The 15,163-nt window shown below is 45.2% G+C and overlaps 1 protein-coding gene across 1 annotated transcript in view; it reads left to right on the plus strand.

The window, feature by feature from the left end:
* The window catches only part of LOC135219776 (basement membrane-specific heparan sulfate proteoglycan core protein-like), a gene marked incomplete in the record, with an annotated part of 1,285,796 nt that overhangs the window by 1,216,796 nt on the left and 53,837 nt on the right, over positions 1 to 15,163 (plus strand). Inside the window, 1 exon segment of the mRNA XM_064256828.1 lies at positions 5,876 to 6,057. Within this exon segment, the coding sequence (XP_064112898.1) occupies positions 5,876 to 6,057 (182 nt within the window).

A 15,163-nucleotide genomic window follows, 5' to 3' on the forward strand; every position in this document is an offset into this window, starting at 1 on the left:
GACTGGTCCCAGTCATGTTCCCTTCTCCAGCAACCGTGCGCCCACCACTGACTGCTGCACCACCAGTTTTCGCTCCCGCTTTGACTGCTCTCACTTCCACACCTGCCCATTTGGCTCCTTCGGCTTCAGGACACATCGCACATTAATAACAGCAGACCTCGGCTGCAGAATCAGAGGACCCCTTTCTTGCACCGCTGAAGAGACGGCTGGTAGAAATTTTGAGTTATGTCAAGAAACCTCCTCTGGCAGGAGTTTCCCCTAAGTCAGCCAACAATCTTTCACCAGTTTTTTCAGAGGATGAGGAAGATGGGGGTGAAGATTCAGCCCAGTTGACTGCATATAAGGCCTTGCTTCTCTTCCTCTTAGAGAGGTATCATGGATTCTTCACTTCTCCACCTCTGACGTCTCCTGCCCCTTCGTTCCTGATGTCAAAGAGTCAGCGGGAATGCACTCTTATCGTGCTTGTTTTATTTTCTTCATTGTTGTGTTTGAGTACTTACAGGTTTCTTTTATTCTCTTTCTCTCTTCTCTTTATAAGTCTTCTTCGGTAGCTTATTGGTAATGTTTGGAAGGTTTATGTTATATGGGCTAACCTTCAATTGTCACTTGCAATGAGTTTTCTTTTCTTAGGAACATTGTAGATTAATTTCTTTTTGTTTCCATGTCTCTCAGGAGGCTTAGGCATGGATACTGATCCTTTGATTCTGGGCAAGTTAAACACCACTTAATTAATCTTACTTATGAAATTAGAGTATTAGTACACAATTTCATTTTACACAACACTACACAGGGAACAGAGGGAGATTGGACATAGCCTCCCCGTATAAGGCTTAGATCCTAACTGAGTTTCTCAGAGTCCTCAAGTGAAGTCTGAACCTAACTCATAAAGTTAAGCTCCTCCTTAACTTCTACTAAGACACATCCTACTACTTCTTGAGTGGCTGTCCTTACTTCCGGTGCCACCCCTAGATTAGTCTTATTGGTTTCGTTTCTCTACGGTAACCACCCATTGAAGGTGTCAAAGTTCAGATTTTCCACTGGAGTTTGGAACTTATTGTTTTGGCACACTGCAGCCTGTGTTTTGTCTCTTTTTCGAAATTGCTATATCTGCAGTCTGATACTGCCACACATCTACTCCCTTTTCTACCTCTCTTGGTAGATTCTTTCATTGCTCTACCTTCACTCTATATATATTTCTACCAGTGGATTTTCCTATCTAATTGTCCCTACATTTTTATAGACAGACTCCTGTTGTTTCCTAACACTCTCCATCCTAAGATGGTTCTTTCCACCTCCTCCAGGAAAGTGCTGAAGGTGGTCAAGGAGTAGCTTTCGATGAGAGGGAACAAGGGAAGGCGACGTTCGTTCATCCTCCCTCTCACCTTATCAAGAGACGCCAGAGAAAGCCCCTCCCTGGGAGTTGCTGCCTCCTCCCAAGGGGATTTCTCTAGTCTTGATGACTCATTGCACCGTGCAGCCTTTGCCTCAGCCAAAGTATTCTTCTCATCGGTGGAGCTGGATCATCTCGTCAAGAGCCTGTTCAAGGTGTTTGAGGTGTTCAGCTTCCTCGACTGGACAGTTGGCGCTCTCGCCAAGAAGATTGAGAATGCCACAGAGACTGTTCACTGTTTCATCAGACCTTCTGAGCATTCTTTTCTGCACAGATAAGGCTGGTGTTCTTTCGTGTTGAAGGGAGTTATGGCCTCGCAGAAGGCAACTTTGGTTTTTGCTCCTCTGGAACCCTTTCATCTCCTCCCGCAAGCCATGGTAGAGCAGATAGATGCAGACCTACAGAAGAAGTTGACGCAGGACCTCCTGACTCAATCTTCTCATGTCAGGCTTTCTTCATCTGCGCCCTTTCACCCAAAGTTTGCCTCCTCACTCCAGCAACATCTCTTTAGCGAGAAGAGACCCCAGTCACATTCTAGACCCCGCTGCAACCTGCGCTTTCATCAGAAGTCCATCAAGAAGCACTCCATTACCAAGTCTCAACCAAAGAAGTGAACAAGAAGTCCTTTGTGCCCTAATCAGAGCCAGGCTCTTCAAGTTTTGGGAGAGGTGGGCTTGCAGAGGAGCAGAGCCATAGATCGTCAAGGTATTAGAGGGCAACTGCACCCCAGAGACCCCTCCTTTAGTCTTCTCATCGCCTATTGCATTGACGGCGTACTCAAAAGGATCAGAAAAACACTCAGCCCTTTTGAAGGAAGTGTCATCCCTTCTTCGGGAGCAGGCCATAGAAAAGGTAGTAGAGGTCCATTCCCAGGGAATTTACAATCGCTTGTTTGTTTTTCCCAAAACATCAGGGGGCTGGAGACCGGTACTGGATGTAAGAGCTCTCAATTGCTTTGTAGTAAAGACCAAGTTTACAATGGAAATGAGCCAGTCAGTCATGTCATCCATTCATCCAAGCAATTGGGTCATCACCCTAGACATGCAGGATGCTTATCTACACATACCAGTTCATCCAACATCCAGGAAGTATCTAAGATTTATCTTCCAAGGGAAGGTATTCCAGTTTCGGTCCCTCTGTTTCGGTCTTTCAAGGCACCTCAAGTATTCTCTAGAGTTCACTCCTCTCGCCAAATGGCTTCACCTGGTAGGTATCAACATCAGCCTTTATTTAGATGACTGGCTTCTTCATTCACTGTCGAAGGAAAAGTGCACGAAGGATCTTCAGATAACGCTTCATCTCTCCCAAGAATTGGGAATCCTGCTAAATCTCCAGAAGTCCCAGTTGGTACTGTCTCAGGAGATTCTTTATTTGGGGATGAGTTTCAACTCTCAGACTTCTCAGGCTTTTCCATCCCCAAAGAGAATTGCGAGCTGCATTCAGTCAATCTCCAAGTTCCTCGCTCTCCCGTCATGCTTGGCTCTACAGTGGATGAGAATGCTAGAATTGCTTTCTTCTATCGAGACCTCCATTTCCTTTGGGCAGGTTACACACAAGAAATCTTCAATTCTTCCTGAAAGCCAACTGGGACAGGAAGACTCCACCAGACTCTGCGATTTTTCCTATCACATGGGAGATGAAATCTGATCTCAAATGGTAGCTACCAGAAAGAAGATATTTACAGGGGAGATCCCTCCTTGGGCCCCCGCCCCCCCAAACCCAACCTGAACTTTTACTTATACGCTTTGAATCTGTCTGAGGAGCCCTCCTAGGGTCTCGGGAAGTATCTGGGACCTGGTCCCCAGAGGAGATGAAGCTCCACATCAACATCAAGGAGTTGAAGGCCATTCACTTGGGCCTATGTCAATTCTCCTTGGTCATGTGCAACAAGACAGTGGTTGTACATGCGGACAACACCACAGCCGTGTCCTACATCAAGAAACAGTGGAGCACGCATTCCTTTTCCCTCTGTCTGACAGCACAAGAGCTTCTTCTGTTGGCTCATCAAAGTCAATTAACACTCGCCACCTGCTTCATTCAGGGGAAATTTAATGTCCTGGCAGACAAGTTGAGCAGACAGAGTCAAGTGCTTGCCACTGAGTGGACTCCAGATGACAGGATTTGCTCTGACCTGTGGAGATTGTGGGGCAGACCACTAATAGACTTGTTCGCAACATCAAGGAAAAACTGCCTCCCTCTCTTCGTTTCCCTAGCCCGATACCCTCAAGCATGGGCGATGAATGCGCTGCTGATTGACTGGTCGGGACTGGATCTTTACTCATTCCCTCCCTTCAGCCTAGTTAGGAAAGTTCTGAACAAGTTTGTGTCTCACAGCAACATCTCCATGACTGGTAGCCCTGTTCAGGCCCATGAAGAAATGGTTCCCAGACCTTCTACATCTGCTGGTGGAGTTTCCATGACTTCTCCCCCACAGACCGTGGTTACTCAGACAACCGCACTTCAGAAGCTACCACCAAGGGTCATCCGCGCTCGCTCTGACAGGCTTCAGACTGTCAGGAAACTTGTCAGAGCGAAGGGTTTTCAAGAGCAGTTACGGAAGCTATTGCACTTCTCATCTTCTGAGACGTCTGTAATTCAGACTGCCCATTTTCTCCTCTATTTAAGAACCTCTAAGAACCTATCATAATCTACGATTAATGGTTACTGAACCATGCTTTCTTCTGTGTTTAAGCATCATAATCTGGACCTTTCTACTAATCAAGATCTTCATTAACTGTTGAAATCTTTCGATACTTCCAAGCAGAAGACGTCGACATTGGTTTCCTGGAACCTAGACGTAGTATTGAAGTGGTTTATGGACCCTCCTTTCGGGCCCCTCAAGTCCACCTCTCTCAAGGATATTTTACGAAGACACTATTTTCAGTAGCGTTAGCTATGGCTAAATGCGTGAACGAGCTACACGCTATTGATAAGAGAGTCAGATTCTTGCAAGGCGATGTGGTCTGCGCCTTCACATTGGGCTTCTTAGATAAGAACGAGGATCCTAATAAGGAACTTAACAGGTATCCTGGGCTCAGACAATGTAGAAAGAGTGCTCTGCCTGGTCAGAGCACAGAGGTGTTACCTGGAGAAAATGGAGATGATCACGGGGTCCTCAAGTATCCTCTGGTGTTCGGTCAAGAATCCCTCCCATCTGCTTTCCAAGAACAGCCTCTAGTTCTTTATCAGAGACTTGATATCCAAAGCTCATTCCCAGATACAGGAGGAATCGCTTCCATTGCTGAAAGTGAGAGCGCATGAAGTCAGAGCTGTGGCCACCTCTCTCCTTTAAACATAACATTTCTCTCTCTGTGCTACTTCAGTCAACCTTTTGGAGGTGTAATTCAATATTTGCGTTACATTATTTGAAGGAAGTAGGAACAGGCTTTGAAAATTGCAGTACCTTTGCCCCGTTGGTGGTGGCTGGCATGGTATTGGGTGAGGAAGCATGGAAGGGACACGAACTCTCTCCTATCTTTTTCCTTGTATCAAGGTTGTTGAGTTATGGCGAGCCTGGGGGTTACCTGGTGCCTGGAGAACCACCAGTCGGTTGGTTGGTTAATGACTTTTCTTTGATTTGGCGTAACTCATGTAAGGTGACTGTTGATTCTCTGGTCTTGTTATTTTGGTACTGTGGTCAGGTAGATCCCCCGCTGCAAGACTTCCACAGATGTAGAGGCAACTCCCGGCTCACTGCCATGCCACTATAGATTAAGATGAGCACCACCAGAGGCAGCAATTTTGAATTTAGGATGCCATGTGAGGCTAATCGTTACCTAAGTAATTACTTGGTAAGTATATTTATGAAACTTCATTTTATTATAAAAATATCATCTTTCTCTTCCTTCACTCAATTCTGTTGACATCCAGTTTACCTTTGCATTTATGATTTTGTGCTTGAATAGCATACACTTATACTACTTAGAACTTACAATGACTGGTTTTTGCTTTCAAAATAATGGCAATCATAAGCCCATGTAATTAATATTATGATTCTTTTTATGTACTCTGATAAGGGGATTGGATGTTAGTTGCAATTAACCTTTTCTTTGCAGAAAGGCTTCCAAGAGGTAATTTTACCAGAACCTCATACGCATTATACGTAATTGTTTGAGTGCCTTCACCTCCTTGTTACAGAATGAAAAAGTCCAGTTTTAGATTATTACATATTGAATAATTTGGTGCTTTAGAATTAAATGCAAAATTTTGATCATCAGCAAAATCTAACAAATTTCATTTCCCAGCAGAGCTTCTGGTACTATCTTGAAAATATAGTGGAAAACCTCAGTGTTATTAATTTTATTGTACTCTTATATGTTAGACTAGATTTCTAACTAATTTAGGCTTTGTCTTTGAATATTTTTGTCAGCCTCAGTATTTAGGCACATAAAAATCCAGTAAAGTGATGCATTAAGATTTACTTCTTTTAAGTCTTGCTGGTTTTATAAGAAGTTTTTAGATTAAACCATGAAAATTTTTTTTCAGATTAAATTGATGGACCAAGAAATGCGTTTAGCTGATTCTCTGGTAGATTCTGCTAATGTAGGGCAATGTGGTGGATCATCTGCTTCCATGTGTACAATAAACTCATGTAATAACAGAGGCCAATGTATTGATAATCCTGCACTGCCTCATGGTTACACTTGTAACTGCAATGATGGATACAGGTATAGTTTCCTCTCATTCTCAGAACTTGATAAGGGAGTTTACATCGTAATATAAATTTTACTTTTTAAAGAAATTTAAATATTATATTCTTTGTAATCTATTTATGAATAATTGATAAGTGGGGTATATTCCAGTTTCATATAAATTTTTTATTTAAAATTTTTTTGGTAATCTGTGCCATGTAATTCATGAGTATAACCTATAGTATTTATTGAGATTTTTTGACTAAAAAAAGGCACTGTTTGCTAATTAAGAGTATTATACTTATTAAGAGTACTATGTATTAGAATTGTATTGTCACAATTACAGAGAGAACCAAGATTTCTCAGACTTTGCTGTAACACTTTATTAATTGGAAAATGTAACCCCTAACCTTTTTATAAAGGGTACATTTAAAACTGTATTTGGCTTTGTAATTTCTTCCTAATACTTACTTTCTGTTTGGATGGTAATCCACACAGAATCAATCTGATCCAGTCTTCTTCCTTACCATCACTAGTGGCAGTGTGCAGACACTGACTTTTCAGGGATTCATATCTTAAGCATCTCGCCAGCTTATTCCTGGATCACTTCCCTAACTCTAGCTACAAAAGGTTGAGACTAGAGGGTGATTAGTACTGTTGCCACATTTTCTTAAACTCGTTCAAACTTTTCAGGAAAAAGGGTGACAATTTGGGATTTGGCAAAATTTTTGAGTGGCACTGCCATTTCCCCATGTATGGATGATTAAAGGAAGTGACCACGGGTCAAAGTAATAAAGGGATTTTGACAAAGGAAAAATCTATTTCTGGGTGATTGGCTCGTGTCGCCCTATGAAATATCCTTAAGTTCATTATTTCTAGGTAAAATAATCCTAAAATTACCAGAGAAAAAATAAAATCAAGAAAATGTCAGTTAAACTGACTCGCTCACTCTATAAAAGAAGTGTCGGTATGGTAATAGGGGCGAGTGAGATCACTACCACGAGTCATTTACCATTTAGACCTTCCATCACAAAATCCCCCACCTGAGAGAGCTGATACTAAAGGGTGATTCGTCCGCTACTACTACTACTACCGACGCCAAGCGGAGAGCAGCGCCTCTAGCGGTCATCCTTAATAGATGTACATCTTGTCCTGCAGGGTGGGTAAGGAAAAAACAGGGTGGGTTTCATAGGGCGACACGAGCCAATCACCCAGAAATAGATTTTTCCTTCGTCAAAATCCCTTTTCTGGGCTCAGCTCGTGTCGGCCTATGAAATAGTACCAGAGAAACAGACAAGATGGAAATAAAAGGTCAAAATGAAACAAAATTGTAAAAAGATTGGTATATAATATAAGTGAATCAAAAACCAATTACACCATATTAACATAAAGTACTTAAAATTAGCTTATACTAGATAATGGTAGGTCAATTACACCATATTAACATAAAGTACTTATTAGCTATAAGATAATGGTAGTACATAATAGTATAATGGTAATCAGAACAGTATATAAAGATTCACTAAATTTAATAATTATTTACAAAATATACAAACTCATTGTGTTCTACCCTAGCATAAAAATAAGGGTAGAAACACTGAAGCACATTATATGCATACAATGTGGGTGCCCCTAGCAAAAAAATAAGGGGCAGTCCACCAATAAGATCCTAGCAGCTAAGGCTAGAGTATCACGAAGAGCATAGCAGTAGGGTGAGGCATGTTGGACGAGGTAGGTAGAAAGGAGACCTGGATCTTATACTACAACTACTGTGCAGCATCAGGGGAAACTATGTTTCCCGCTGCTACTGCTGAAAATTTTAAAGATTCCAAGGACTTCAGGTAATGACGTTTAAAGACTGTCGGTGATTTCCATCCAGTATACTTTTTAAGATCCTCAAAGTTCATATGTTGGAAATAATTAATTGAGGTAGCTACTCCTCTGATATCATGTGCTTTTGGAAATGATTCAGGGTTGGCTTGTTTAATGAAGTAAAGGATCTGTTGTCTGATTCCTTTCACTGATAAGGTGCCACCTTTTTCTCTCATAAAAAGAGGACCTGAGGATCTAGAGGATGTATGAGATAGAAAGGCTCTTAAAGTTAATACTGGGCAAAGGGAAGGATCTTGCAGAAGTGGGATGACTTTCCAAGGGGCCCACCTTGCAAGGGGATCCTCATTTTTAGCTAAAAAGCTGCGATCCGGAGAAAGTAGAACTTCTCCTGAGGGGAGAAATTCTACATGACCCGCATCTCTGGATAGAGCCGACAGTTCTGAAATTCTGGCTCCTGAAGCCAGACTTAATAAAAATAACGTCTTTCTAAGTAGCATTATGAATGTGCAAGACGAGTTGTCAGTATCTGAGGCTAGTTTGAGGACATCATTTAAGAACCATGAAACTGAAGTAGGCCTTTGAGAAGGTCTAAGTCTAGCACAGGCTTTGGGAATAGACGTAAAGTAAGATTCTGTTAAGTCTATTTGGAAACTTAACTGAAAGATTTTCTTCAAAGCCGATTTATTAGTAGTTATGGTGCTAGCTGCTAAGCCTTTCTCAAACAAGGATCTGAAAAAGGATATAGCTAAATTAACTGTCATGGTTGTAGTGTTTGTTTCTTTCAGGAAGGATGCTAACTTTTTGACAGCTGAGTCATATTGTCTAATAGTTGATTCTCTTTTATCTGATTCCAGAAAAAGGATGTTTTGTGGGATCAATGTTAGCATCTTTTTTTAGCCGCAAACTTCATGAAGTCCATAAAGTTAGGGTCTGAAGAATTCCTGAGGAAGCGAACACAGTCCTCATTTGTACTGGTTGCGACAGCTTGGGGTTGGGAATCCGTTGAGGTCGGAGACCCAACTCCAGAAGCAGAGGATACCAGTTGCTCTTTGGCCAATCTGGAGCAATCAGGGCTACTAGTCCCTTGAAAGTCCTCAGTTTGCTCAGAACTTTCAAAAGAAGATTCACTGGAGGAAATACATAGATTTTCTTCCATTGATTCCAGTCCAACGACAGGGCGTCCGTGGCATAAGCCAGAGGGTCCAGGTTGGGGGCCACATAGCAAGGGAGCTTGTGGTTCGCTTGTGAGGCGAAGAGATCTACTTGGAGACCTGGGACTCTCTGGCAAATCCACTGGAATGACCTGTCGTCTAGGGACCATTCTGACTCCAGAGGGACTGACCGGGACAGTGCGTCCGCTATCACATTTCTTACCCCTGCCAAGTGGGTGGCAGATAGATGCCATTTGTGCTTGTTTGCTAGAGCAAAGATGGCTATCATGACATGATTCACGTGTTTGGATTTGGACCCTCCTCTGTTGATGCAATGTACTACTACTGCACTGTCCAAAACTAGTCTTAGATGAGACTTCTTTGGGGGAAGGAGTCTCTTCAGGGTAAGAAATACTGCCATTGCTTCCAGTACATTTATGTGGAGCTGGCGGAATTGAACGGACCAAGTCCCCTGAACTTGCTTGAATTGAGAATATCCCCCCCAACCGGACAGGGAGGCATCCGTGTGAATGGTTAACACCGGAAGGGGATATTGAAGGGGAACCAATTTGGCAAGGTTCTTCACTTTTGTCCATGGACGGAGCTGGTTGCGAAGGATCTGTGGGATCACTGACAACTTGTCCCGAGACTTGGCGTTTGCTCTTGACCGCCAAACTCGATTTATATCTTTCAGTCTTGCTTTCAGAAGGATGTCCGTCACTGAGGCAAACTGAAGGGAACCTAGGATTCTTTCCTGGTTTCTCCTTGAAGCTTGTTTGCTTTTGAGAAATTGCCTCACAGACTTGGCTATTTCTTTCCTTTTGACCACCGGAATTGACAGATTGTGGGAGGATAAATCCCATTGGATTCCTAGCCACTGAAAACGAGACTCCGGAGTGAATCTGGATTTCGTTTTGTTTATCTGGAACCCCAGATGTTCCAGGAATTGCACTACCTTCTTTGTGGCTTTGAGGCATTCCTCGACAGTTGGTGCCCAGATCAACCAATCGTCGAGGTACGCTACTACCATTATCCCTTGTGTTCTCAATTGTTGAACTACCACTTCCGCTATTTTTGTGAATACCCTGGGGGCTACATTCAGACCGAAGGGCATCACTTTGAAGGAGAACGTCTGATTTCCTAGTTTGAAGCCTAGGAATGGACGGAAGTGTCTCGCTATAGGGATATGATAGTATGCGTCTGTAAGATCGATAGAGGTGGTGACGGCCCCACGGGGAAGTAAGGTCCGTACCTGCGAGATGGTCAGCATTTTGAACTTGTCGCAACGAATGAAAGAGTTTAGCTTTGACAAGTCTAAGATTACCCTTCTTTTTGTTGAGCCTTTCTTTGGCACGCTGAACAAGCGACCTTGAAATTTTAGATGCTTGACTCTCGCAATAGCTCCTTTCTGAAGGAGTTCCTCCGCATAATCTGTCAACTCCTTTGATGGTATCTGATAGAATGACTTGTTTGGAGGAGGATCTTTGATCCAACTCCAACCCAATCCTTTGGACACGATGCTCTGTGCCCATTTGCTGAACCCCCACCTGTGACGGAAGAGGAACAGCCTCCCTCCTACCTGGGGAGCCTCACTGCTGTTGAGCGGGTTGACCTCCGCGCCCTCCTCTGAAGTGCTTGCCTCTTGCAGCTCTTCCTGTACCTCGTTGGCGAAAGTGACCTCTCGCTCTGCTTCCCCTAGAGAACCTGTTGAAGGTTGGGAAGGCTTGGCTCTCATACATTGAGTTGAAAGCTGGCGAGACGGTGTATGAGGTCGAGGGCTGGTTCTGAGGAGACAACACGAGAATGGGTTGCGTCTGTTTAGACGTCGAGGGCTGCCCCTGTTGTGTAACTGGGACAGCTTGGATGAAGTGCTGTTGTTGCTGCTGTTTCTGGTATGGTTGGAACCTCCTACCAGTCTTCTTCAGTTTCTTACCAGCAGCAGGGGCGTTCTCTTGCTTCCTTTTGGAAGAGATACCCCACCTGGCTCTAAGGCTCTGGTTAAGCCTAGCAGCCTTGTGATGTACCTCATTCACAGAAGCTTCTGGGAAGAGGTCTGCACCCCACATGCTGGAAGCTAGAAGCCTATTAGGTTCGTGCCTAATAGTTGCCTCCTGCAATACATGCTTTCGACAATTCCTTCTAGCCGAAAAGAAGTCGAAGGCATCAGCTTGAACCGACTGGAGCTGAGATTTAGCCAGTATTTTGAAAAGTGGTTCAGTAGCATAAGAAAGAGCAGCCATCTCCGTGATGATAAGGGAGTTAAGTGATCTCCTCAATCTCGTACGGGCATTGAACTCTGCCTGAATAAGGCTATCAGGCAGTCTAGGGAGCTTTTCGCCAAACTGGTCCATCGCACAGTCTGGTTTCAGCTTACCTACTGAGAAAGTGGCAGGCAAGTTCTCCCACAGTTCTCCGAAGGCAGGAAAGAGCGGAGATGTTGATTCCGCCTCTCTCAATTGTGGCATGGGTTCATCTTTAAGGACGGCTTGGAGAGTCGCTTCCACTATCTTAGTTGCAAAAGGAAGAGAAGCCTCCTCCTCCGTGGCAAAGATAGTGAAAGGGCTCTTGAATGCCTGGAGTTTGGTATTCGTACAATCCCAATCCTCCAGGCAGTGAACCCATTCCCTCTGTGCATGATCCCTACTGTAAAGCACAGTCTCTCTAGAGATTTTATCCTCTCTATTGAGAGCTGTTACCGTCAGTCTGGCATACCCTATGAAAGGCTGAGTCAGTCCGGGGGGGTAGAACTCGAAGTCCTCAATCCTTCTTGTTCCACACTCCGGAATGGAGATCATGCCATCCTTGAAGGGGGCATAAGCTGCCACCCTCCAAGGGTTATCCATAGAGAAAGCTGGCAGGGATTCATAAGGAGGTAGCTGGAGTAGACCAGTACCTGCCACAGGGGAGTTCGCTTGAGGGGCCTGAGTGAGGCCAGCGAAACGGTCATCATGTTCTCTAACACGGTTAGAGAGGTCTTGGATTGACTGACCAGACTGGTTGATGGTACTAGAGAGTTGAGCAAACATTTGCTCAAATCTCGTACCGAGAGAGCCGACCATCTCTCCCACTTGTTGCAAAACTCCTGCTGAGAAGGTGGTGGGATCAAAAGCACTAGGTCCCGCCACTACAACAGGAGTTACCGGAGTGGATCCGGTAGATGCCGGAGAAGGCACTGGCTCGGCGGGAGCGCGGGCCTTCTCCTTAGAAGCCTTGCTTCTTGAGCTCTTCGAGTGAGAAGAGCTAGGCTTAGCCTTCACCGCGTCGGCGTAGGATGTCGTAGACTTCCTTGCCGAAGAAGACGACGACTTTTTGGAAGTCGTCTTATGGAGGGTCTTCTGTTCTCTCTGTCCCTTCACTTTCGGGGGTACAGAGAGAGCGGGTGAACGCGAAGGGATCTCAGATCCCGTGAAGCCTTGAAAAGAGGAAGAAGAAGGGACAGGGGAAGAAGATCCAGGAGCGCTCAAGGGTAGTCCTTGAGTGCCCGAAACACCTACCTCGACCAACAAGTCCTCCGCACCTACCGCCATTGGCTCAAGGTTAAGATCCAGGTTTGCGACGTCTGGAGCAGGCTCCTGTGTCGAAACGGACCCAAACGCCTGCTGCACCTCCTGCTGGATGGAAGCTATGAGTGGGGCTGCTGAGATGGGGTCAACGTACCCCGTCGCCTTGCCTCCGGGGAAGATCTGAATGGCCAGCTTCTTGTCCAAGATGTAAGGCTGGCCCTTGGCGGCGTTTTTGCCGAAGCCGCCTACCCAAGCTTTCAGGGTTGCTAGGGCGACTTCTTTCACGGCGGCAGCCTGAAAGAGAAGGCGATATGAAGCTTCTAACGGCGGAGATACGGCTTAAAGGAGCTTAAAACTAAGGGTAAACCATTGATAACAGGAAATTTGTCCAGGAATTTACTTACCCCACCCAAAAGCTGACTCACGAGGTCATAGCAGATGGTGCATGCCTCAGGGTGCCAAACAATCATCCCGTTGTGGGTAGTGGCACACGGGGCGTGGGTCCTGCATTCCTCATGGGCACAGGGGTCGTACAGTACAGCGTTACAGCCTGGATCCTGGCAGTTAGTAGCCTGTAAGTGGAGGGATACATGAGTATCGGGGTACACACTTACAGCCTAACATAGACTCCGCTGCATGCCGGAGTATATAAGTTAGATTAAAACTAGTGCTCCGCCGCAATACGTGTGGTTAGATAGGCTGTTGGTTGGGGTCTGCAGCGTACGCCGGAGACAAGAAAAATGGTCCAACCAGGAGTGGTGAGGAGCCCACGAAACCACGACGGAGATAGTACGTAAAACTATAAATAAACAAATAAATCACAGTATCAGTAAGGGTATGTATCCTTATAGAATAAGACATGATTCTTTCCGACTACTAGAGGAGTGCCCGGGTAAGGAGCAAGCTCTCCTCCGGTAGCTGAAAACAGGATATACTAGGCAAGCAATATAGACCACTAGAAATTCCCACCCCGCCCGCTGGCGGAGCCAGAACGACCTATAACCGAAGGGGCTCCCGGCTTCAGCGGGGGCTCCGTCCGTTACGGTAGGGGAAGGGTAGGGAATGGGGGAGAATGAGGGAATCCCGGCGTGAACGCAGCGGGCGAGAGAGAGAGAGGGGGTGGCCAACCCCCCCTTCCCAACTACTACCCGTCGGGTAACCCGGTACCCGAGACAAGTGGTCACCCCGGCCCCCAGCTGGTATGGGGTTCCTCTGGCCCCCTCAGAGGTAGAGGGAGGGAGGCTACAGTGGTTGTCATGACAACCGAGGAGACCCGACCAGACCCCTCCCTACCACGTGGAAGGGAGGGAAGGGGGAGGGTAAGGTGCCTAATGGGACACGTGATTGGAGGTGGCCCAGGACGCGATAGCAACACAACCACAGAGGGGCCACGTGAACCCAACTGTACCAACAAATGGTACAAGGCACCTAGGCTAGCCTAACACCCTAAATAACACTGATAAATAATAAATACATCGTAAAAGAATAGAAGAAACACTTGAGTAAAAGAGAAAGAAGCCCAGGAGGAGGCGAACTGATCCGAAGAGCAGTCGACTACTCGGAGCCAGCAGTAGCCGATGAAGAGCAAGAGCTGGGATGCTGGGCGAGAGAAACACAGTATAGCCCTAAATACCAAACTAAGAGATAAAAGGTAAAAGGGATGGGCTGTGTATCCTAAATCTAAAATACGATGTAATAAGACGATGAACGTAAAATAGAGCCCATAAGCATAAGATGTCCCAGTATGAAAGACCGGGAAATCTTAACAACACGAGGCGGCTCATGGCCGCCACGAGTCAACCGGGAGACCGTATATAACCTAAAAAATGGAAAATACTGGTCCCTGGAAGACTGAAATACAAAAATTATTACTTATCAGGCACCTAACTTAGCCGAAGCGATAGCAGCACGTTCCATCGTTGAAAAGATAAATCCAAAGAAGCGAAAACAACACGAGCAAAAAAGTTACAACTGGCGTTGTCAAGCTAAATATTAAGGATGACCGCTAGAGGCGCTGCTCTCCGCTTGGCATTGGTAGTAGTAGTAGTAGCGGACGCATCACCCTTTAGTATCAGCTCTCTCAGGTGGGGGATTTTGTGATGGAAGGTCTAAATGGTAAATGACTCGTGGTAGTGATCTCACTCGCCCCTATTACCATACCGACACTTCTTTTATAGAGTGAGCGAGTCAGTTTAATTGACATTTTCTTGATTTTATTTTATCTCTGGTAATTTTAGGATTATTTTACCTAGAAATAATGAACTTAAGGATATTTCATAGACCTACACGAGCTGAGCCCAGAAAGACCGTCACCTTCATTCGTCGGTACAAAAGCAAAACACGGAGGTCAAAACATTGCACTACTTAGACCTAAGATGAAGATTTTTTGCTTCTGTGTACGAAAATAATTCAGGTTGCGAAAGGGTAAAGTCTGAGATTCACCCGGGCTGCCGAGAACAATTTTAAAACTAGCATGCCGCTAACTCAGTAGACTCGCCACCATCCTCCCGCTCTCCCATTGGTTCCTGATGCTAGTCACTGCTGTAAGATCCTGCTCTCCTATTGGTCAGCATCTGTCCCATCATGCCTCTATGTAAAGGCGTTCCTTGTTCATTTTTTGCAGCAGCGTTATCGTAAACACCTGGAATTCGTTCA

This window comes from Macrobrachium nipponense, chromosome 1 (assembly GCF_015104395.2).
Source record: "Macrobrachium nipponense isolate FS-2020 chromosome 1, ASM1510439v2, whole genome shotgun sequence".
NCBI lineage: Eukaryota > Metazoa > Arthropoda > Malacostraca > Decapoda > Palaemonidae > Macrobrachium > Macrobrachium nipponense.